This window comes from Alligator mississippiensis, chromosome 10 (assembly GCF_030867095.1).
Source record: "Alligator mississippiensis isolate rAllMis1 chromosome 10, rAllMis1, whole genome shotgun sequence".
Classification (NCBI taxonomy): Eukaryota; Metazoa; Chordata; order Crocodylia; family Alligatoridae; genus Alligator; species Alligator mississippiensis.
This window is the reverse complement of record NC_081833.1, coordinates 15,185,306-15,208,683: the sequence shown is the minus strand read 5'-3', so window position 1 is coordinate 15,208,683 and position 23,378 is coordinate 15,185,306. Positions and strand designations below refer to the sequence as shown.

At 41.4% G+C, this 23,378-nt stretch overlaps 1 protein-coding gene across 3 annotated transcripts in view; it reads left to right on the top strand.

Moving 5' to 3' along the window:
- Positions 1-22,815, top strand: part of PPM1F (protein phosphatase, Mg2+/Mn2+ dependent 1F) — a 47,081-nt gene extending 24,266 nt beyond the window's left edge. For 2 of the 3 annotated variants that reach the window (XM_006269320.4, XM_019486582.2), the window contains exons 3-7: positions 4,476-4,675; positions 5,445-5,633; positions 7,543-7,686; positions 8,664-8,757; positions 9,839-20,069. In XM_006269320.4, coding sequence (XP_006269382.1) covers positions 4,476-4,675; positions 5,445-5,633; positions 7,543-7,686; positions 8,664-8,757; positions 9,839-10,236 — 1,025 coding nt within the window. In that variant the 3' untranslated portion in view covers positions 10,237-20,069. Of the gene's footprint in view, positions 1-4,475; positions 4,676-5,444; positions 5,634-7,542; positions 7,687-8,663; positions 8,758-9,838; positions 20,070-22,404 lie in introns of those variants that run through there. The other variant, XM_059713479.1, reaches the window with a different exon arrangement.
- Positions 22,816-23,378: the final 563 nt, after the last annotated feature.

Sequence of the window (23,378 nt, the reverse complement as noted above, 5' to 3'; positions counted from 1 at the left end):
TATATGAGTGAGTGTGTTCCTGGCATGAAAGAAGATCGAAGGAACTTCAGGTGCTGATCTTTCACACAGTAAGGATCTTCAACCAGAGGCTTTCTGGAACAACTGGTAGAACAATAAGGCTTGATGAGAGAAACAGTAATTCATTAGACTTGCACTGCCTAAAATGATTAAAGTAAAGATTCCCTGAAGCTGTAAAGAAGAGAATCTTACTGCATTCTATTTTCATGCTCCAGTAAACTGTCTTCCTAACTGCTGCCCTCCCTTTTAACTGCATGATGATGATCTTGATGACCTTGCATTTACAGTAGCACCCTTCATCTAGAAAGATCCCAAAGTACCTGACAAACTGTCAACAGAGCGATCTGCAGTCTCTGTGTAGCTCTCCTCAGCAATTTTAGTGCACTCATCTATGAGGTGAAATGCAGCAGCAACATAACAACATGGCAAGATTACATGTTCTCTTGTGCTTACTGGGTTTGCGTTTTTGTTTCATCTCGGCCCTTAGTTAACTTTGGAGAGGGTGGACCCTGGATCAGTGAACCTGTTCTTGATCTTGTCTATCTGATGTAGCCCAAAAAGAGATTATCACTGTTTAGGAATTGAGAGTAGTAAAATGTCCATAGGACAGACATTTTTCCAAAAGCCAAATGAGTAGCTTTCATCTAGTGTCCTGATGTAGCTATGTTATCTTTGTGAGATTTTTACCATTGTTTATTCTTCTGTTTTCCTGCAAATGGCAGAAGGAAAATAGAACTGAAAGGGACATTCTGAGTCACTGATTTCTGCACCCAGCATTTTAGGCAACCAAATGATCATAATCCCTTTCATAAACTGATCATGCACCATATTAAAATTAGTTAGGTTATTTGCCTCCTACTCTTCCTTAATGAATGCTTGTCCCAGAACCCCATTCCTTTTTATGGTTAGGTACTTTCTTCTAATAGACAGTTTAAACTTATTCAGAGCCCACCAGTGCATATTTGTTCTTGTGTTAATATTGTTCTTCAGCACACACCTCTCTTCTGCTCCTTCCCTTCTTACTGGTATTCACTCACCTGATGTATTTATAGGTAACAATTATGACCCCTTTTTTGCTGGTTTAGGTAAGCCAAGCTTCTTGGCTCCTCTCATAAGATAGCATCCTAGTAGATCTTCTCTGCATCCTCCAGTTTGAACAAGTCTTTCTTGGACATGAGTGACCAGGTTTTTTACACTTTATTTCAGGTGATGATTTGCCGAGTGCCTGCACAATGTCAGTAATGCTTCTCTGTTTCTACTGGAAACATCTTGCCTGATTTCCAGGCAAGATCACATTTGCCTTGTTCACTCCTGCTGATGGTTCCTAGCTACCCTGTAATCTTTAATGCTTCAGGGAGTTGCACAGACAGACATTAATCCCTTCAATAAAGACAGTGAAATTCCAAGGCTGGGCCAAAATCTTCTTTAACTGTTCCATGCAAGATGCTCTGTAAAATTGCCCACTCTTAATACTTGCATTATCTAGCCTCAGCAAGGAACATTAACCTTGAAGCTGCAGTGTCTAAACCAGAGATGGGCAATTATTTCAGGTGGAGCGCCACTTACCCAGTTTTGGCAATCTGTTGAGGGCCACATGGGTAGGTGCGGTGCTGCGCACACACGCCGCCGCCCCCCCCGGGTCACCATCTTGGGACCAATGTTCCACGGCCAGCACTGGTGCAGGGTGCAAGCTGGCAGGGGTCTGTAGAGCTGGGCTGGGCTGCAGCACCAGCAGGGAGAGGAGGGAGCTGGCCCAGCTCCATAGAGCCCCTGCTGGCCAGGACCCCTGTACCTCTGCTGCCCTGCTCTGGGCCCTGCTGGCGCTGGCCCTGGGACACCGGTGTGGGCCCCACGCTCCTGCTGGCTCCCACACCCACTCGCTCTCGGTGCCCTCCCAGCCCCACGGTACAGGCAGGGGTCACCATGCAGCCCCGACCCCCTGCTCACCAGCAGTGAACGAGCTGGTGCTGAGCATGAGGGAAAGCAGCCTCTCCCCCTCCCTATGGCCCGCGCTCCTTGCTGCAGCTGGTCGCAGCCCATGTGGGGCTGTCCTGAGCAGGCACAGGCAGCCCCACATGGGTTACGAGTGGCTGCAGCTCAGAGTGCCGGGCATGAGGCAGGGCCACTTTTCCCCACATTCAGCACCATCTTGTAACCTGCCAGGGAGCGCGGGCCATGGGGGGGGGGGGGCACTTTTTGCTGTGCTCGGCACCAGCTCGTCCCATTCCCCTCCTTTGCCTATCTTACCTGGGCTTCCAGTGCTGGAGGAGCCACATGATCCCAGGCTGGGCTTCCGGCTGGGGTGGGCGGGCCCTGCTGTTGCAGGAGCCCACTGGGGCTTTCCCTGGGTCCTACTGCCCCTGGCTCTTCCTGTGACTTTTGACAGGAACCAAGGACAGATAAATACTAATTTTTAAAAAAATTTTAGGGGCCCCGCTGGCAGGATAGAATGGCCTAGCGGGTCAGATCTGACCTGTGGCCTGTATTTTGCCCACCCCCGGTCTAAGCAGCGTTCCTGCATGTTCCTTGCCCTGTTTTCTGATTGCATCTTTCACTCTATACAGTATGTAGTGCAGTAGCATCTCATCCTGTAGGTATTACTGTAATACAAGTAACTAGCATGTATTGATTTATTATTTTAACAACTCTTTTAAAAAGAATTTGAGTGGGGATTAGAGAAGTATTATGATGGACCAAAATACCATTGGTATTTCAATTAAATCTATTTTAATACATTTAAAAAACTTGAAAGTATTAACCTACCTTCATGCTATTTAAATGCCTAAGGAATTTAAATGCATAAGGAATACTGGTTAATGAACTGTATCCTCAGTCTTAGAGAGTAATAATTTTGCATTTTTAAACTATCTTTAACTGTATATATAGGCCAGCTTCTGTAGTGATCATATTATATGTAAATGTGGCTGAGAAGTACATTCACTACATTAGCCGTATTTAAATACCTTGCTTATTAAAGTTTTGCATATAAGCAAACAAAAGTGATTGGATGATGTATTAAATAAAAATTCTGTTCATTCTTCAGGAACAAAGAATTATCTGAAGTTTGACATCCAGTGTTCTGGATGAAATAAAAATGCTTGAGAAACGAGTTGAAAAGGGAATGCTGAGGCAGCCTTAATGTTAGCAGTGTTAGCAAGGGTCACTATAGCATAGAAATAGAGAAGGTAGTTTACAACTCTGAAGTTCTTTATTGACTAAAATAGAAAGCACTCAGATGATTAGCAACGTGCTTTAGCTGTATGCATGTTCCCCTTAAACTCTTTAAACCAGTTGATTCATCACGAAGTTCTTGCTTTCACAACAAAACTTTAAATTGCGACATAGTCTGAGAGACCCTGCCTTGCTAAGCTAGTTGTGATCACAAATACCACACTATTCAGTCTGGTGAGCAATAAACTTGGATTAATCACATTTGAGATGTGTCCAGGAAAGGATTTGTGTGTCTGGTGTGCTTTTCATTTTACAGTCTATGGTGGTGTAATTCTGCTCTGTAATGGCAAAAGGGCAACATGGCAGAGATGTTCTTCTATCCCTTCTGGTTTTACCATACTCTAATCCACCTGCTGTGAAAATGATTGAGGACAATAGCTTAAACTATGAAGCTCAACTATAGTCTGGCTCTGGGCTGTTGCACAGCTGACCCCAAAATTGTCCATTGTTTTCAGTGAATGTAGTTCAGCTGGACAAAAATCAGGTTTAATCCAGGGTAATATTTGTGTCCAGGACAGCAATAAACCCTCCTCACAGTTTTAAAGGCTATCCTTACCCACACCCAATTGCTTTCTTTTATAAAGGGGTGTGTTTCCACCAATATGCATAGCATACTGGACTTGTAATTCCCTATGATGGGCATTGCATGTCTAACTTTCCAAATAGATTTAGGTCCCTATAGTGATGTTCATTAGTCTATATCCGTTAAGAGCTTTTAGCTGTTGGATAGCCTCTGAACTTCAGCGGTAACTTCTAGTAAACTGATGAAGGAAAGCTTTTTGTTACCCATAATATTGTACTGTTGCCCATTATTGCCATTATTCTCAAGAGTTTACTCAACTTCTGCCAGAAATTTGATCCATATGGATAAATTGACACATGCTTAAGAAAAATAGGGCTCAAATACCTGGCAGGAATCAAATAACCTCTTTGGAATAATGATTTCTGTGGTATCCCAAGATGATGACTTTTGGAGGCAACGTACTGTATAACCATAGCATTCCTCTTTCTAAAATCTGTGGATTATGGGGAGGGATGGAGATCAGCATCTAATTCAGAGACCTGCTTGAATAGATTATGTTGAGACTGTACGCATAATCCTGTAGAAGGAAACTTGCAGGAAAGGATAAGGGGCAAATGATGGGGTAGATAAGTGAGAGAAGAAAAATGAATAAATTCACGCTCAAACATACAACCAAGTTATATTTTTGTCTTTGCATTGTCAGTGCTGGATGGAGTTTCCTTGCAGCGTTATTTCTTTAATAAGCTCCGGGACATCTGCTGCGAATGGCAGAAGCAACTGCCACTGCTGAAGCCGCTGAAGCGCTTCCTCCTTGTTTCTATCCATGCTATACGCAATACTCGCCGAAAAATGGAGGACAGGCATGTTTCTCTCCTGGAATTCAACCAGCTCTTTGGCATGACGGTGAGTTTTTGTGTCAGAACTCACTCTGCCAAGAGAGGTCAGTTGTAGTATTCAAATACTTCTAGTCACAAATGGCTTAGTAGCTGAGGAGCTGTAGGATGTGCTGTGAAAGATTCCTTGCCATCTGTTCATTATTAAATTTGTGCTGAAGCAAAGATCTGCTATATATCTGTCCTTGGGCTAACTAGTGCCCTGACATCGCAGACAGTTGGTGGAAATATGGTACCACACAAGGTGTGTGGATGGAGAGGGGAACTAGAAGGTGGGGTTGCCGCCTTTGCAGAATTGGCGCAAAAATGAGAAGTAGCATTCTGGGTGAGGATACCTGGGAATTAATGAAAAGGCAGCAGGAATAAACAACCCCCCAGCTGGCTCTTTCAATTTCTAGTCTATTTCAGGGGTGTTACATCATCAGCAGTAAACAAAGAAAGGTAACATAATGCTCCTGTGAAATATGTTGTTTATTTTACATAAGGATTGCAAACAGTCTGAGCTTACACAGCAACAAGTTGGTGGAAGAGTCCCAAATAGGGCCTGGGAGTCCTAATACATGTTCTTTAAGTCTGTTTGCTAAGTCATGTCACTGTCTTCCCTTTTGTTCCCAAGGGAAGTCAGTTACATTTGTTAACATAACATAGTGTGAGCAAACATCTCTGCACACTCTAGCTTTCACATGCACACACAGACTTATGTTTATATGCTTGAATCAAATGAAGTCTGGCAATTAACTTTTATTTCTGAACAATTTGCCTGTCTCCCCTGTCAAAAGGATGACATTGATCGTGCGTACTTTGCTGTATTTGATGGCCATGGTGGAGTGGATGCCGCTAATTATGCAGCAACTCATTTACATGTTAACATAGCACTCCATGATGAATTCCTTAAGAACCCATCTGAGGCCCTAAAATGCTCTTTCCAGCAAACTGATGAAATGTTCCTTCTCAAAGCAAAAAGAGAGGTGAGTGAATGGAGATAGTTCCTCCTAGGTTTAAACAACTGAAGGCTTGCTCAGCTGACAGAGTAAGCATGAATGGTGTTATGCAAAGACGATTGTTGTACAGTTGCCTTTTTGATTCACTAATAAATCATAAGTGAAAATATTTTGTTGGTCTAGGTAATTCCCCTTTGTTTAAAAAAAAAAAAAAAAGTTCTCAAGATCAAAGAGATGGAAACTTGGAAATGAATGAAGAATGATTTAGAATTCTCAATCCATTTATCCCAAGTAATTAAAATAACCTTTTTCCTGCTTCCCTGAAAAAGGTGAGCTTCAGTTGTGATCTTACATAGTTTTACAAGGAAAAGGAACACCTGCCTGCCTGCCGCCGCCACCTCCCCCCCCAAATGTAGTCACTGATCTTTCTTCCTCTGGTCCTCATGTGAACATTGATACAGATTGGGGTAGAGGTAATTAATAACTGGAGGATGACATTTTTAAATGACTTAAATTGGGTTTTGAGTTTGAAGGAGCTAAGCAAACTTAATGAGCTAAAGGTCTTCCGTCTTAGTAGCTGCTTTGGAGCTTGAGGAGTCAGAACATTATAACAGGGATGGCTCGGTAATGGACAGTAGTAGATCAGTGAAGAACTGTTAACTGCTCAGTCTGGGAATGTTTTCTTTGTAACCAGTAAAGCAGAGATGGGGTGGCTGTATCCATTTGTCATGTGTGGGAGGGATAGAGGGATATTCACTTTGAACTTTAGTAGCAAAAACCTTTTGAAACTAAAAGATGCCCTTCCCAGCCATTCAAAAAAAAAATGTCCTAAGCTGTTTGAAACTAGTTATTAGAGTTAATGAAGGAGAAGGGAGAAAAGGATCCGGTACTCAGAATATTTTAATATGCATATTAATACAATTCATATACAGTAAAAGCTGTGTTAACTGGCATTTTACTAACTGGAATACTCTATTAACTGGAATTTCTGGTTTCCCAGGCAGGGAAAGTCTGCGGGGGGAAGGGGGGAAGAGAAGCAGGGGAGTGGGGCTGGACCAGGCAGGGATCAGGAGGGAGTGAAGCAGAACTGGGCCCAGGATTGGGGCTGGGGTCCACCGCCCCCATGCGGCTCTCAAAACCCCTGGACCCCTGTTACTGCCCCGCCAGGTGCTGCACAGCTGGGACAGAGCTGCAGCTTGTCTGGTGGGGTATGGGGGGGGGGGGGGCAGCTCCCGCCACTGCACGTGGCCTGGGAGGCATGGGGGGGGGGGGTGTGCCCCTGGATCTGCACAGGGCAGGGCGGGCTACTGCTGCAGGCTGGGACTGGGGCAGTGCCAGGCTCTTCCCAGCGGGGGTGGCTGTGCTGTGTTTCAGGTGGGTAGCGGTGGTGCTGGGACTGGGCCGCCTCACTGCCTGGCCTGCCCAGTGGCGGGACACATGTGGTGCCACTCCCTGCACCACATCACTTTTGAAGCAGCGGCAGTGGGGCACAGAGGCAGGGAGCAGAGCCCAGCCTGCAGCTGTAGCCCACCCTTGCCTCGTGCACAGATAAAAGAAAGATCAAAAGAAACTTACCGGCCTGGGCCAGCTGCAATCCTGTCTGCGCAGGGTATCTGTGAGCATCCTGTCCCATGTGTCCTGTTCCCTCCCCGCCCCCGCTGTAGCAACTTCATAGTGCTTTATATGAATGATTTTCATTAAAGTGATTGGATAACTGGAATTCTTAGAAAATTGGCACCCCCCCCCTTTTTACCCCACTCATGCCAGATAACAAAGCTTTCACTGTAATATGACTAATTTCTTTTAAACCTTATCGTTTATTTTTTGTAGCCCTCAGGAATACCATTCACAAAGATATGCATTTTTGCCTACTTAACAAGATTTAGTTAAATCTAAGTTGTACAGTATTGACTTGCACTGCTATTTTCTCTTGTAGAGACTGCGGAATGGCACAACAGGTGTGTGTGCCTTGATTGTAGGGAACAGATTACACATAGCCTGGCTTGGGGACTCCCAGGTAATGTTGGTGCGGCAAGGAAAAGCTGTGACCCTGATGGAACCTCACAAGCCTGAAAGAGAAGTAAGACTGTTCTCTTTGCTGCTGTGCTCTTATAAATGTAATTAACTTGATATTAGCTCAGAAACTTTAAATGAACTGATTGATTATCTGTTGTGTTACAATTTCCCCTTTTGAAAAGAAGAGGGTGAGGTCGGAGTTAACTAAAGCCAAAACATACAATGGTGAGGGGAACCATCCTACTTGCTCCTGTAATGATTGTGGTAGAGATGGGGATTCTGTCCTTTTTTTTTTTCATGAACAAGCAGCAATACATTCATGGGGAAAGTGACTTGTTTCAAGACCCTCAGCTATACATTACAGTACAGGTGTCCCTCGCTTTTTGTGGGATTTGTATGTGCGAATTCGCTCTTATGCAGTGACCCTTTTTATACCAAAAATTTGTTATATGCAAGGTAAATCCACTCATATGAGAACAGTGTGGTGGAAGCCCGCAGTCAGCTGCTTTGCGCGCATTGTGGGAGTGACACACACCAAAATATAGTCTCCATGTAGATCTGTGCTCCTCGCTCATTGTCTGTGACACATGTTTCTGTAGTTGCTATCCCCGTTATGGTAACATTCACTACCACTCTGTGATTGTGTGTACTGTCTGCTTTTGGTGAGTACCAAAACTGTCTTGTAAAAGTGGTAGAAATGGGTCTGGGGGTCAGTACTGTCAAGGTCTTGGAACATATCCCTATTTGTTCCCTTTATGCAAATTAAAGTTATTAACTGTTTTCCAGGAGTGCATGTACAGCATAAATGGAGGGAACCCTGTAAAAGAAATTCAAGCTTCATTAAGCACACTTACTCTGAACTTTGTTCTGATATCCATTTATTTAAATAAAAGTTTTTGCTGTTTGCATCCCTGTCATAAGTATGCAAATTGAAGAGGTTTGAGATTTTAATTTGCAACACTGGCTAGCAGTTAAATTAGCAAGACCTGGAATAAGCTTTTCTGCATTTAAAAACTGAATGTTATCTTTTTTTTTTTTTAGGATGAAAGAACACGTATTGAGGCACTAGGTGGCTATGTAACTTACCTGGACTGCTGGCGGGTCAATGGAACCCTTGCTGTTTCCAGAGCTATTGGTAAGCAAGCCACTGAAGTTAATCAAACTGAATTATATATAAAAACATGCAACTTGCAGCTCTATAGGTAACTAGTAAAATCTTAGGAAATGATTATTTGCTCAACTTGGGCCAAGCAGTAAATTGCCTTTGTTGTTGCTGGGGTAATGCTATATTAAATTATTTGATCAGCAAAGTCTTAGCAGATTTTGAAAGAGAGAGGAAAACTAGTTCAGTTCCTTTTTTTTAAACTACTAATACATCATGTTAAAATTGCCCAACAAGCTTGGGCAGTGTGTGTTGTACTTGAAACAACAGCAAAGGAATTTTCACTCTGCCCACAGATCTGATGTCTGAATATCTTTCAATAATTTATTTCATCATCTTGTTATTCACCAGTTCTTCTCTTTATAATGTTTCAAAATTGACATTGCTGTGTCATCCTTCAAATGGCAAACTTTTAGCATAAATTTTGGCAGTTAAATGCTAATATTCCCAAATTCCATGGAAAGATCTTTCTTGGCTGCTTGCCACTTAAAGTCAGTAAAATGAGGAAAGACCCTGGGCAGAGCCCTGAATGCAGAACGGAAGCAATTTAGCATAATATATACAATACTTTTTTGAGGAGAATAGTCATTGCTTGAGTTGCAGTGAATGCATATTGCTGAAACTGCTGAACTAATAATTTTGGTTACTGTACTACTGTATATGAAAGGGGATGTTCTTGTTGCATCCGTGTCATCTTCATTTAATGAAAAGGAGCTTCTTTACCCAGTATTTTAAGGAGTTTGCAAGATGCATATTTGGCAAAATAAAGCCTAGAGCATCTTCTCCCACACACATACCTGGATAGGAAAACTTGGTGAGGATTTCCTTGGAGAGTTTCCACAAAATCTTGCACAGTGATATAATGAGCCATGGTATGAGCCTCAAACCCTTTAGCCTCCATCTGCTTACCTTCTGCAGGAGGCCTGTGCCTGGCTCTGAGATTTTCTCTCTTCTTGAGAAAAACATTTAAGTTGTAATGAATCATAGCAGCAGTTCATTGGTGAGGAGGCACAAGTTAATACTAACACAGTAAGACTTGTACTTCTCTATTTAGGTGATATATATCAGAAGCCCTATGTCTCTGGCAGCGCAGACGTTGATTCGTTTGAGCTGACAGGTTCTGAAGATTACTTGGTGCTGGCCTGCGATGGATTCTTTGATACTGTTAAACCATGTGATGTGATGGACCTGGTCCTAGATCACTTAATGAAAAACAAAGGAGATGGTTTCAAGACAGCACAAAGACTGGTGGCTGCAGCAAAGGAAAATGGATCCAGTGACAACATCACTGTCCTGGTGGTATTTCTAAGGGACCCCCAAGACATCTTGGCAGACTTTCTCAGAGACCCTAAAAGCCTTGTGATTGGTGAAGGTGCACAGGATTCACCATTTAACTTTTTCAGCTCTGAGACAAACAATCAGAGTGACAGTCAAACAACAAGATCTGCCTAATCCAGGACTTTAAAATATTGTTCCACTAAAGAATTTCTTTCCCCTGAAGAAGTATGAATGAGCAAAATGTCAGGAATAAGACTAAAATTCAAAACACAAGAATGTCAGAGTCCTTTCTCTGGTCCCCTCTTTAAAGTGGTCCTCCTTGCTCAGATGCAGCAAAATAGACTTGAAGTTCTGTGCAGCTACTTCTCTCTTTGAAACAGCAGTTTAAAGTTTTTGCCAGGGTTCTCAGTTCATATCCCTCTGTCCTGGAGGTGGTGGGGAACATGCATATAAGCTAATGGAGGAGAATAATTTAAAGTAGTGCTTTAAAAAATTACAGCTGCTTAATTGTTTTGTTACTAACAGGACTGGTGGGAGAACTGCCTCCATTGCAAAGAAGCTGTTATTGCTTGTGGCCTATGTGGATAGGTCCAGTGTTCTAGAGAATTGGGTGTCCAGGAGTGGATCCTGTTACTGTCTGTAACATGCTATTAGCTTCATCACTTCATACCAAAGATGATACTGTCAAATGTGACCTCATTCCTTAAAGAAAGATAATAAATTTGTGTGTGCTCATGTGGGTGGGAAATAAAATCGGATGCTTCAGGAGAAGAAGAGGACAAATTAAGGAAGACCCAAACTGAAAGAGATTGCAATCCAACTACCTTTCTGGGATGTTCTGGAGAATGAATCTTTAATCCAATATTTATTTGCACTGCTATAGGGAAAAAATAACCTTATCCTAAAGCTGGATTATTTCCCCCAACCACGCACTCTTTATTGGTTATTTGCTAACCTGAAAAAAGAAGGACATTTATTGGTGGTGTTTGAAAAAGGTCCAGAGAGAATGTGTATGTTCTCTGCCAGTTAAGTAGGCTCTGTTGCTGCCACATTTTTTCTTCATGGTGTGCTATAAACAAAATTTAGTATTTTATTCTTATTCTAAAGTTTGCGGGTTTGTTGCGAATTTGTTGATCTTCATAGTTGGGCAAACTGTTTTTGTAGTAGTATGATTGTATTTTATTGTGGGTTTTATTTAAAATGGAATTTAAAAATATATAGTTTTTTTTATTGTCAGTGGTTTAAAAAAAACTGGCTGCCCTCAAGTGCCTTAAGTGTTTCATCCAAGGATGGAAATGGCTGTCTTTCTATCTTATTGTATTGAGCCTATTATAATATTTAAAAAATGTGATTTAATTTTTTTTTTTTTTATAATATTACTATGTTTAATGCACTTAGAGCTCTTTAATTTTTCTGTGTGATTGAGCAGGAACTGTTTTTCAGGAATGCTTTTTTTTTTTCTTCCATGCAGTGTTGCCAAATCTTGTGATTTTTATCGCAAGTCTCAATATTTGCCATTTTTCTCAAATGCCCCAACTGATGTCATCAGCGTATTTTTGATGATGATCTTATCTTTCATTTTAACGTTTTTTAAATGAAGATTGTAGAAAAAGCTTGAAAATACAAACCCGAAATGCTCCAACAGCAGGATATAAGTGCCCCATTCAATTAAAAAAAAGAATACTTTTTGTACTTTTTTTACAAGACTTTTTGGAGCTTGAGGCTTGATTTTTAACATGCTAAAGTTAACTATGTAGTATTAACAAGACTTTTGGGATGCAGCAATTTTCTCAGGAGGTATGAGTTGAGCTACTAATAGACCCTTAATGCATTGATAATTGCACGTATAGTCTCATGGATAGTAGGCTTTTGATAGTCATGATCAGCGCTTCTGAAATGTCTAGTCAAACCCCATCCTGGTTTGCTGGCATTAGCAACATGATTCTGAACAGGATCTGAAAGCGCTATTACAAAATATTAGTCAGCTTCTGTACTGAACAGAAGTAATGCCCCCAGTGGTAGGATTGCAATATTACTTTTTATTTTGGTTAAATGACTGCAGTATTTTTAAATGGTTATTTTAAAGGTGGATCAGAGTGGGAATATAAAAGGAAGAAACCCTTATACAAAAGGTAAGTTTTCTTACTTCGTTCAGCCTTAAATAAGGGATTAGGGAAGTGGAGGCAGAGCAGCATTAATTTGGACCAATGGTATCTTTGAGCTGTTTGCTAATACAGGATCATTCAGTGACTCAAACTATTTGCTAGCATTCCTCAGAAGACTGCACAATTGAATATGGTAACTTCTTGAGGGAGTTACCACATGAACTCTCCACATCACTTAAAAGGTCTCAGGTATTGTATTATGGAAAGGCCTCTCCATAGTTAAGGCTATAATCACTTTTCCATTATACTTTTTGCTCCCCCCCTCCCCCTTCTTCCTTGTGCTTGCACAAAGAAAGGGGATTTGTGCCAAACTTGCAGATTTCACTGAGTTTAAGTCATAGCTTGTGTTCTGCAGTATGTAACCCAGAAACTTTATCTTTGGGTTGTCTGTTGCAGCTTGTCCATTTTGAAGAGTGGTGCTGATAGTTTGAAATGAGAAGACCTAGAATGTTCTGAATTCCTAAACATCTTGGGTTCTTGGTTTACTACGGGCAGAATGAGCAGAATCCACAAAGCATGCATAACATTTGGCAGGCTGCTAAATCTGGTTTCAGAATTTTCCCCCATACTGTAGGAACTATGGCAAGCATGCAGACTCTAAAAGCCAAGCGCTTGATAGCTGTCTTGCCCTTATAACATTCTGCCCAATAATTTTGCCAAAATGAAATAAATCCACCTAAAACTTCTGGTCAAATTTAGCCAGATCTAAAGTGAATAAGATACGGTGTATTTCAGGTATGGAAGGAAAAATGAGATACCAGTTAAAATTTGGTCCCAATTTAGAAAGTCATCAGAAAGAAAATGGCTGAGGGCTCAGACTCTGTATTCTAAAAATCATACCCTTGGGGAGTATAGCTAATTCCATATTGCTTAGGATCATTTGCTATGGTTTTTGAGTTCTTTGGGTTTATGGAGATTTGTGTGAAATCCTGGCCTCATTTACGTTAGTGAGGTCAGAATGTCACCCTCTAACCTTTGCAGAGGCCTCTTAAAGGCTTTTGAAAGATTTTCAGCTTCTACAGATTTAAATAGAACCAGCAAGGCTAAAAAAAACGGGCAGATGTAATATTCAGATCAGTGTGTTAACTAACCCTTACCAGTATGTTTCAGCTTAAAGGTTCCCTGCCCTTCCTTTACCCTCTCACTCCAAGTAATGGAAAGGGTGTGAACATTTTCAGATTAATTCTTTTAGTTTGTTAATTTGTCTGACCGCTATTTTTTCCCGGTCATTGTTTACATAGTCTAGGTTCTCTTGTTGATTTTTAGCTAACAGAATTGTTTCCGAGTCCAAGTGAATTTTCATTTTAGATCTGTAGATCTTAATTTATAGAAAGGACTCTGTATGTTTTAAGACTAGAATTGTGCACCATATTGTAAACTTTGACTTAATAGTTTTTGTTACAAAGGAAATGTTAACTTCAAAGCTTTTAACTCAAATTTAATACTTTTCTTTACAACTAGAGCATTTTTTTTTTTAATGTGTAGCAGGCTCTCGCTCCCCCCCACCAAGGGTGGCTGTGACATGCCCTGATGGCCAAGCTATGCCTGCCTCACCTCAGCTCCTCGGGCACCCTCCCTTTTTTTTTTCTCTCGCCTGCTGTGCCTTTATGAATATTCTGGTTCTTTGGGAGGCTCCCCCGGGGCCCTGTAGTAAGCTTCAGTCTACTCTTCCCTCCTTTCTTTCTGGCTCATGCCTGGCTGGCACCAGTCCTGCCCACAAGTACTAAACTGTGCCTCTCAGGTATTACTCTTTACAAGCCTCTACAGTCCTCAGCCCTCTTGGCTTTAGTCCACTGGTTGCTCTCACTGTTCCTCTGGTCTGACTTCTGAGTCTGTCTCTCTCTCTCTCTCTCTCTTCTTCTTCTCGGGTACAGGCCCTTGGCCCTCACAGCCTTTGGCCCCTCTTGCTTTTGGTCCAGGCCCTTGACCCACCCCTGATAGGACTCAGAACTTGAAATGCCCCTCTGGCATCCCTGAATGCCTATCCAGTCCTCCAGTTTAAACTGCAATGCAAATGTAAGCAGACTGTTCCTAACAAAGAAACCCAAAGCCCACTCTGGGCCCTCATATCACTGCTGAAGCCATCTCCCCACTTCCTGGTTCCCTTGGCCCCTGGGAGTTCCTGGGCTGGCTTGCAACTTCAGCTCCTTGACAGCTTAGGCTAGCAAGAGCTCTTCCATCTGTGGGGTTCAAGGCAGCACCAGTCCTTCTGCTTCCGGGACGCAAGCTTTTTTCCCAAGCTTCTCCTGTTCTGGTCAGGTGCCCCCATGACCAGCTGCAGATGTTCTCCTAGGTCTAATGAGGAGTTTACTGGTGTTCTTCTGCCTGCCACGGTTGTTATTCTCCTTCCTACCTGGAGCCCTGTCCTATTGACCTCTTGCTCTACAGCTAGCTACCTGGGAGTTGACTGCTACCCTCCAGCTCCTCAGCTGTCTGTTCTTCTGCAGCTAGCTCCAGTTCATCTGCCTGCTTCTGCCTGTGGGCCTTAGCTGTTGCAGTTCTCCTGGTACAGTAACAGGAGCCTCTGGCTCAAAAGGTTACATTATTTTGCAGCTGAGAAATTTACCATTCTTTTCTTAAGACTGTACACTGTCTAAAAATGGCAGCCAAGAAACATCAACTAGCTTATTCATCTTATTAGGGTATAAACTCTGTTGATATTATTTCTACTTATCATTTTATCAGACATGAATGTAGCAAAAGTATTTATCTCCATAACTGAAACTGTTTGCTGTTTACCTGTCATAACTATTAACTGTCACTTACTTTTATATATTTTTAAAAGTCTGAAAATATCAGGATAGCTTAAAGCTTAGTTTAAGAAAACATACACAAAAGTGAATAGTATTTGTGTACATACCCTATAAATGAAAATGCTACAGAATTTCCAGTCTGACTCAAGAGATGCCTGCAGCATCCAAGGGTCTTGCTGTAGAGTTTAGTTCAGTTTTTGCACTGTCTGGGCAGGGCCTTGATTTAAAGAAACAAACAAAATAAAAGCTTATTCCTCAGTGCGCTATAAGAATATTTAACATCAGACATTCCAGATGTAGTTATCGGAGTTCAAAGGACTATATTCAACATCTTTCTCATGCTTTTAATCTGAAACTTTTTACCTCCTTGTATAACAATCCAAGATTACTATAGCTGTCTCAAGATGAAAGGGCGAAATGCATTTGTCTGTCTTCTCAAGTGCAACACCAAACCAATGGACACCTGTTTGTATATAGTTCAGCTTCCCTGTTTGTGGAAAAAAATGGCAAATTTTTCACACGGCAATGGGAAAATGGGATGGAGAGTATTAGAATAGAAACAAGAAAGTTTGGTTCAGCAACTAAGATGTCATGTCTGCTAATTAGTTAAATTAAAAGTAGTTTAAAATGGTGTCCCTTCTACCAAGTAGCTTAAGAAAACCAGGTATCAAAATGCAGTAGTCTGAGTTTTTTTTTTTAAATTTGTGAGAGAGAAGTTGTTTTCTAAATGCAGCTCTTGCTGCTCCACTGTAGTTAGTAGTAGTAGGCAACCGTCAATCCTTCTGGATCATGGATGATCTGTAAGGTCCCTTACAGCCCTTAACAACTATGAAACTATGGTGCATGTGTAAGAGGTCACCAGGATCTTTGACATGTATGTCTAGGCAAAAAGCTGAAGGAGCGGAGGCTGCCAGGACCTTCCACCCCCTGTTTAGGCCATGGAGACAGAATCCAAAGGTCAGATCAAGTCTGGACACTTGGTGCCTTGGCTGTTATATGTGTGCCAGGGAATCAAACCCTGGTCTCTTGCGCAGCAAACAAGGACTCTACCACTGAACCACAACAGCAGCCTGTACTCTAAAAAGCCTCTCTCTGACTTGAAAAGCTGCTCTGGTCATGTTGTTTAGATGCAAAACAAAATCTCCTTTGTGCATAAGCACTTGAGTTTATTTCCTTCCCCCCACCCTTTTCTTTAAACAAAGAAATAAAAAAGTCAGATGTTGTAGGTCTGACCTAAACAGACAGAAGACCAGAAATTCATAACTCGTTGTTGTAAACAAGGAGAGTTGTTCAAGGCGAAAAGCGTTCCTGTCACAGCCTGTTCATTTCCATGTGACATGCAGTTTTTTGTAGAACCTTTGAGAGGAGAGAAAAGCAGAACAATTTTTAGAACAGTGGGGGAGGGGGAATTAAGTAAAATCCACCCTCCAACAATGACAGAAGAATGTGTGTGAGAGAGAGAAATGTGTTTAAGTATTATTAGTGCTTATTTTAAAAGGGAAGTGGGCTGGAAAATGGAGCTACAAATGTCAGTTCCTTATAGAGAACTATCAGAACTGGAAGGAATAAAAAAATGCTTTTTAAAGATGACGATGAGAGTGGTAACCTTGTCTTCCAATGGTTGAAGGGGGGAAAAGGAAGAAAGTACTGAATGGGGTCAAAGTAAAAGCATCCTAGATTTCTGGGATATTCTGGATTTTCTTGAATGTTAATACTGACAAATGGATTTTGTTTCACATACTATGTACAAAGTAGCAGTAAGAGGGAGCAGTTGATACACCCAGATTATTAGTTACCATGCAGTTGCTACTGTAGGTGAATGCCATGAAGTGTGTTAATGAATTGATACTGCTGGTAAGCCCTCATAGGATGAGTAATTGGCCACGGAGTCATTACAGCAGAGTTGGCAATTGAATAGTGTTAATCACAGTGATGACTTTAATAGCATTTAATAGACACTTATCTGAATTCAGAGTCAGATGAGTTATTGCTTTTTAAGAGCCTTCCCAGAGCTGTTAACATTATGTGGTAAAGAGCTACTAACATTATCAGAAGAAAGTTTTTGCCTGTTTGTAAAGTATTTGCTGTCTGTGTTATGCATACAGGGTTGTTCTGTCTGTTGGAAACTGTTTTTTTTTCCATTTGAGAGTGTGTAAAATTGCTGAAGCTGCACCAATTTACCGGTATTTTCCCTGTGTAGGTATTTGTATATAATACCCTTTCAGGTTCGGAAACCATTTTGAAGATGGCGAAGAGGTCTTTGGGGGCACAGTGAAGGGAGGCAGCTCTTTTCCTTGCTTGTTTAGAGAGTTGTCTCCAAAAGTTATCTGCTGTAACATGATGGCATGGTATGGAAAAAGCTGGGAACCACTATTCTTCATTTCCATACGGGTGGCAGTTGGGAATGTTTCCATTTGAATATCTGCTGCAAAACCCAGTCTGTTTCTTACCAGGAAGGTGATACTCTGTGAGAAAATTGTGCTTTACACAGACAAGGCAAAGTTAGTCCTGTGCTTCCTACAAAAATAATGGGGAGGAAGCTGGAGTCTTGCCTTGCTTAGGTCCTCCTTTAAATATCCAACCCTGACAGGATCCTTGATTTGCCTTTAACCGTGATGTGACTAAGAAATTCCATATTTTAATTTGTTGTTTTCCCCTTGGGTTCAATATGTAATTTTAAAGTTCCTAATTTGGCATGGCCCAAAAAACCTTAAAAATCATCGTCCCTAACCAAGTCACTCTACAAAACCAGTTTTATACGTGGATTTTCCAAGCTGTTTATATTGTTGCTGGTGCATAGGAAAGTAAACAGAAGACAGCTGTGTTGGCAGCATAGGAAACTTAGTGAGAGGCAACGTTTGTCAAACAGAGGCGAATAAAATAAATAGAGAAAGAAATGTTTTCAAGCTTCTTGGAGTACAACAATGGAATGCAAAAAAAATTAGAGAGTTGGCAGAGCACTGTCAGAATGTATTGTAATTGAGGAAACCACTGTTTTTAAGCCAATGCATTTCGGTTGCTTTGTAATGTCTGTTTATGTTATTAATAAGCTCCTACACTCAGGGGTTCATGTCCTGTTGCTGATATGTACATTTCAGTATGAAGGGAGTAGACAAATATTTAACTTTCCAAGGAGCTCTGTGTATTTGTGTTTGTTTATACTTGTTCATATATGATTTATTGTTTGCTTTCATAGCTAATGAGCCAGTTTGCATAAAGTCTCAGTGAGATCTTAATTTTATAAGTGGTGATCTATTATTGATAAAATTGATGCCTTTGCTCAACTTGGTGATTTTGGTATGTACTGCCATGCATAACAACCTAGACTTAACTCCAGCCTGAGAGGATTGCTCTCCAAAGCTCAGCAGGGTATGTTTGGCTCCTAAAGATACATGGGATGGTGTGTTCTTCCCTGACTTTCAAGATAGTATTATGCATTCCTTGGTTAGAAGGAAAGTATCTTCAAGGGTGAGAGAAGCTATTGCTAAAAGATGGGAGGGATTCAAAGGGCTGCTGAAGGACATTTTCCCTTCCCACCCCTGACCTCTCCCAGCCCTGCCTTTTTTAGGCATCAGGTTTCTGTAGTTGTCTCTGTTTCCATATTGTCTCTTTTCAGCTCTTAGTGCCAGACTATTCATGTTTTCATTACTCTAGTATTTGAATGTTACAAAATGAAAGTCATCCTTATCTGCTAAAGGTCCTCTTTGATGGGAGGGAGTATTTTACTGGCACAAAAGGGTTCATACATGTTCTCTTTACTACTTAGTCCTAAAAATCGAAGTCCATCCTTTTCCTTCCCCACCCATTCTCCCATGCATTTCCTCAATTAGAAAATCAAAATGGTCTTTCTTTGGAAACAGCTTTGAAACTTGTGGGAGGCGCTGAGTAGAAACTAGTCCGAAGTTGAGTCAGTTCAGTTCCCTCTCATAATTTTGGTCGGTCTGCTCCCAAACTCTGCTGGCAGAGTTCAGAACTGTGGTCTGATCCTGTTTATAGGAGCATAAAAAATGCCACATATAGGATACCAGGTGGACCATTGGTCTGTATCTGGTATTGGACAGTACCAGAAGCTTGAGAGAGTTTTTAAAATAGGAAATAACCTGCTAACAGGTGATGTTTCGTCCTGATTCCAGCAGCTGAAGTGTCTCGTTCTTGAAACATGAAGAGCGATGTTGTTTTTACTTTTATCTGCTGCACATTTTGATATCACTCAGCCTCTTGGAGAATCCATTTTGGTTTTGACATTTACACTGGTTTAAAGAGACAGCTTTGGTATAGTTCTTTATTGCCTTCCTACTCCAATGGTAGGATGACTGAAAAGACAATCTAGTTGCTCTAACAACATTAAGCTGCTGATCAAATTTCCCATGCAATCTATTTTCTGGTGTAAATAGAACTACAGTACTACAAGCTTCTAACAGTAATGTTAAGAATTTTGTGACTACTCAAATTTGATGAAAATGCATATCCTTATCAGTATTAAAGTAGTTTGAAGAGTGCATAGCTGTTGATGTATTTTGCAACTGCCTCTTGCCATTTTATTGGCTAATGAACCTTGGATGAAAACAAAATGGGCCAATGATTTAATATAAGGGAGCCATTAACGGAGTGTCTTAAACATAATCCTTATTTATTTTGAATATTAACCTGCACTTGCAAACCGGAGTGGGGAAACTTCTATACAGTGGCTTGTTTGTTTGTTTGTTTGCTTTTAAAGCTGTGGCTCAGCTAATTATCCAGTATCTGAAGACTTTTTTTTTTTCCAATTTAAGCTAACTGATTATTTGTGCATGAGCCACAAACCTGTTGTTATTAATCATTACATTATATGCATATTGTATGTTCACTTATGTGGATTGTTCTGACTGTGCTTGTGTGTGTTGACATTATCTTGTATTTAAATGTATTGCATGAGGTTTACTTGGGTTTTTTGTATTGCCACTTTTGTATTCACACAGTGCCTCATGTATCCATTTGCATATTGCAAGAAAGTGTTTCAAAGCAGTAATTGGAAATAGGAGTGGGGACAAGAGCTCTTACTGTAGCATATATTGTTTTGAAGTATTAATAAACTACAGTGATTCACAGATTTTTCTTTTTTCAGTCTTCATTTTAATTCTAGAAGTGGCTTAAAAATGTGGGTCATGTGACTGACTTCCAAGACTGTGCATTCAGGCTGGTGAATGTGACCAAGTCTTGGTTTGTTCGCAGTAATCCGTGTCCTGGAAGAGATGAGACTGGAGACAATAGAAGGAAAAAACCCATGCAATACAGAGTCTGTTTTTTTTAATTACTGTTTTGCAAATGAAGAAATACCATAGCTAAGGCCTGCATAGAACTGACCGTCAGTAATACCTGGACTTCAGAGAACAATATTTAGACGTCACTTTTTACAAAGAACATGATTAAGCTAAAAAAAGAATCCAAGGCTTTAATCTGGTGGGTTTTTTGTTACGCTATTGAGCAGTGAGTCAAACTCTGTCCTCAGACATGTGTTCTTCTTCTATTACTAGCCCGGTATGTGTGTTCTTGGTTTCCCTGTAGTCAGAAGCTAGCAATGTATACTGCTCCCAGGAATGAGGTTGGCCTACTAACCCAATTAGCTAATATTCTGCAGTGCTAGAGAAATCAGTAGCTATTTAAAAATTACTGTCGCTTAATATTCTGATGCATTCCTTCCCTGGAGAGTCATTCAAACTCAGCAGTGCAAGACACAAGGTCAAACAAGTCCTTGGAATAAACTGGGGTCCAATCTTTTTAGCAGTTGTGCCACAAATTAGCCCTGAATCCTCCCTGAATGCCACTCCAATTCCCTTCCCTCATCTGATCTACTGCTCTGCTTTCTACTTCCTATCCTGTGGTCCCTTCCCTATCTGCTGCTCTGCTTTCTGCTTCCTACCCTGCCCCATCTGTCACTGCTGCCTATCCTCTCCCTGATATGCCATGTGCCACAGGCTGCCTGTGCCACTTGTGGTCCATGTTACAGGTTAGCCACCCCTGCTTTAGAAGGTAAAGGAAGCTAGTAGGGGCATGGCTATTTCAGATTTGATTCTGACTAATGAGGAACTGGTTGAAAATAAAATATGAAAGCGATTTGGATGAAAGTGATAACCAAACTATAGAGTTCACTATCCCAAGGAAAAGGAGGAGTGAGCACAGCAGAATATTGGTAATGTTTTCATCTTCAGCAAACTGAGGTATCTGGTGGTCAGGATCTCTTGGAAAGATAGCAGAACCTAAGGGATAAGCTCCACAGTGGAGCTGGCAGTCACTAAAAGACTATATTAAAGGCACAACAGCCGTTATTATTCTATTATGGAGGAAAGATAAGCACAGTATATGATCAGTACAGCTGCACTGGGCTCCTAAAAGACTTGAAAATCAAAAAGGTTGAGCAAACAGTAGGGAAAAAATACGTGAATAAGGAGTCAGGTTGTACCCATATAGGTCTAGAGCAAGGGTAGGCAACCCCCAGCACAGGTGCCAAAGTGTAGCACTTGAAGCTACACTTCAAGGCATTTTTTCTTGGCACACGTGCCTCGGGGCAGATGGCAGGGAAGGGCCAGGGCTGCACTGCTACAACAAGGATCAGGGGCCCTCATGGCTCCCCCACCATCTGCCCCAACACTGATATCTTACAAGTCGAGTTCACAGGTGTTTTTGGCGCACTGCCCAAAAATGGTGCTGGCCCCTGGTCTAGAGGCAAAAGGAATCAAAACTCATGGTAGAAGTGATATTTTTTTTTATTAGACCAACTAGCTTTTTGCAAACAAATTATTGTATTCATCTGGAAGTTGAGAATAAGGATAAATACACAAAATAATACAAGCAAATAGGGATCAAATCAGAAAGCTTAAGGTACAGAATAAGTTACAGCTATCAAGAGACAAAAAGCAATGAGGAAAGGTTTTATGAATACATTATAGGTAAGAGGCAAACAGGGAAAACAAAGCCCATTATTTTCTGGACAAGGAGAGCAAATTAATGGATACAGAGAAAGCTGTAATATTTGTTGCCTTTTGCTTTAATGCAGAAGATCAGTTGGGACCAGATTCTTGTGGTAAATAATTTTACCAAGAGGATAGGAATGCATACCAGAAGAGGGAAAGAAGAAGAGAATGTATAGATGTATTCAAGTTCATGGGGCCTAGTGAAATTCACTCTGAACTGTCATGAACCCTGTTACATTTTGGAAATTTGCAGTGTGTCATGAATGTTTTCTTGTATTTTATTGTATTTTATTGTACTGATATGACACATGCGGTCTCAGTGGAAATTCAACATTATCCTGTATCAATGTATAACTTATCACTATATAATTTATGTTATGCTGTCTGCATTTGTCTTTATGGCTTTCGATATGGTTTAGTCAAGGAAAGGAAATGGGCAGAATGGCTAAATTTCTCTTGCTATTGTGACTGTAGGACAAGAAGAATTGCCACTCCCAGATACAGGCAGAAGGGTTTGGGCTCCAAGGCATTGTCTGCCTGTAAAGGGGAAATCAACTCCGTTACAGCAAAGGCATCTGAAGAATGGCCCATCCAGCCAAAGGAATGCCAGGTACCTCAGGCAAACCAGAACTTTCTAGAGAGTACTGGGGTTGGGGAGGGAGCTGGTTGGAAGGAGTCGGACAGATAGCTGCGGGCTCCAAAGGGTCAGAGACACCCCAATGGCCAGGGCTGGAAGAAATCAGCAGGAAGCCTGACTTCTGGTGATGCTGGCAAGAGGTTCAGGACAGCTACACTGTATCTAGATGAGAGGGTAAGGACCTCTTCTTGTTTTTCTTTTCTGTCTCTATAGTCAGTTTTGCTCATGTCATCCTTGTATCCTGTGTAATAAACCTTTTTTTGTTGTTTGGCCCCTTACCGATTGCATGTGGAAGGAGTGATTTTTAGGCAAGTGATTTTCCGGGCTAGCCCTCTACAGAGAGGGGGGCCTAAAAAAATGCTTTCATAAACAATGAGGCAGCCACCTGGGGCACATCAATTCCCTCATTGCAGCTGCAAGGTCTGGTACAAGGGCAGTGGTGCTGAGGCTCACTGGGGTAAGGAGCTACCTCCGGCCCCCCTCAGTCTGTTCCTTGGTGCAAGTGACAGCACCGAAGGGAGAAACTCAGGGCTCAGACTAGGGGCCTCCTGCAGTTGGGTTTGTGACATGAAGTACCTAAGGATCTGGTCAAAGCAATGTCTGAACAATTGGGATTTATTGTTAAGAACCATGTGAGGATAGCAGAGATTCCAGAGGACTCGAGAAGAGCAAATATAGATTCCATCTTTAACAGGGTGGGAGAGGAGGAAGAGGGCACAGCCACTCGCCTGTGAAGCATAGCTAGGCTCGGTTGTCTTCAGACCTGGAATGATACTAGAGCACGCTATGAATTTACAAGCACCTAAATAAT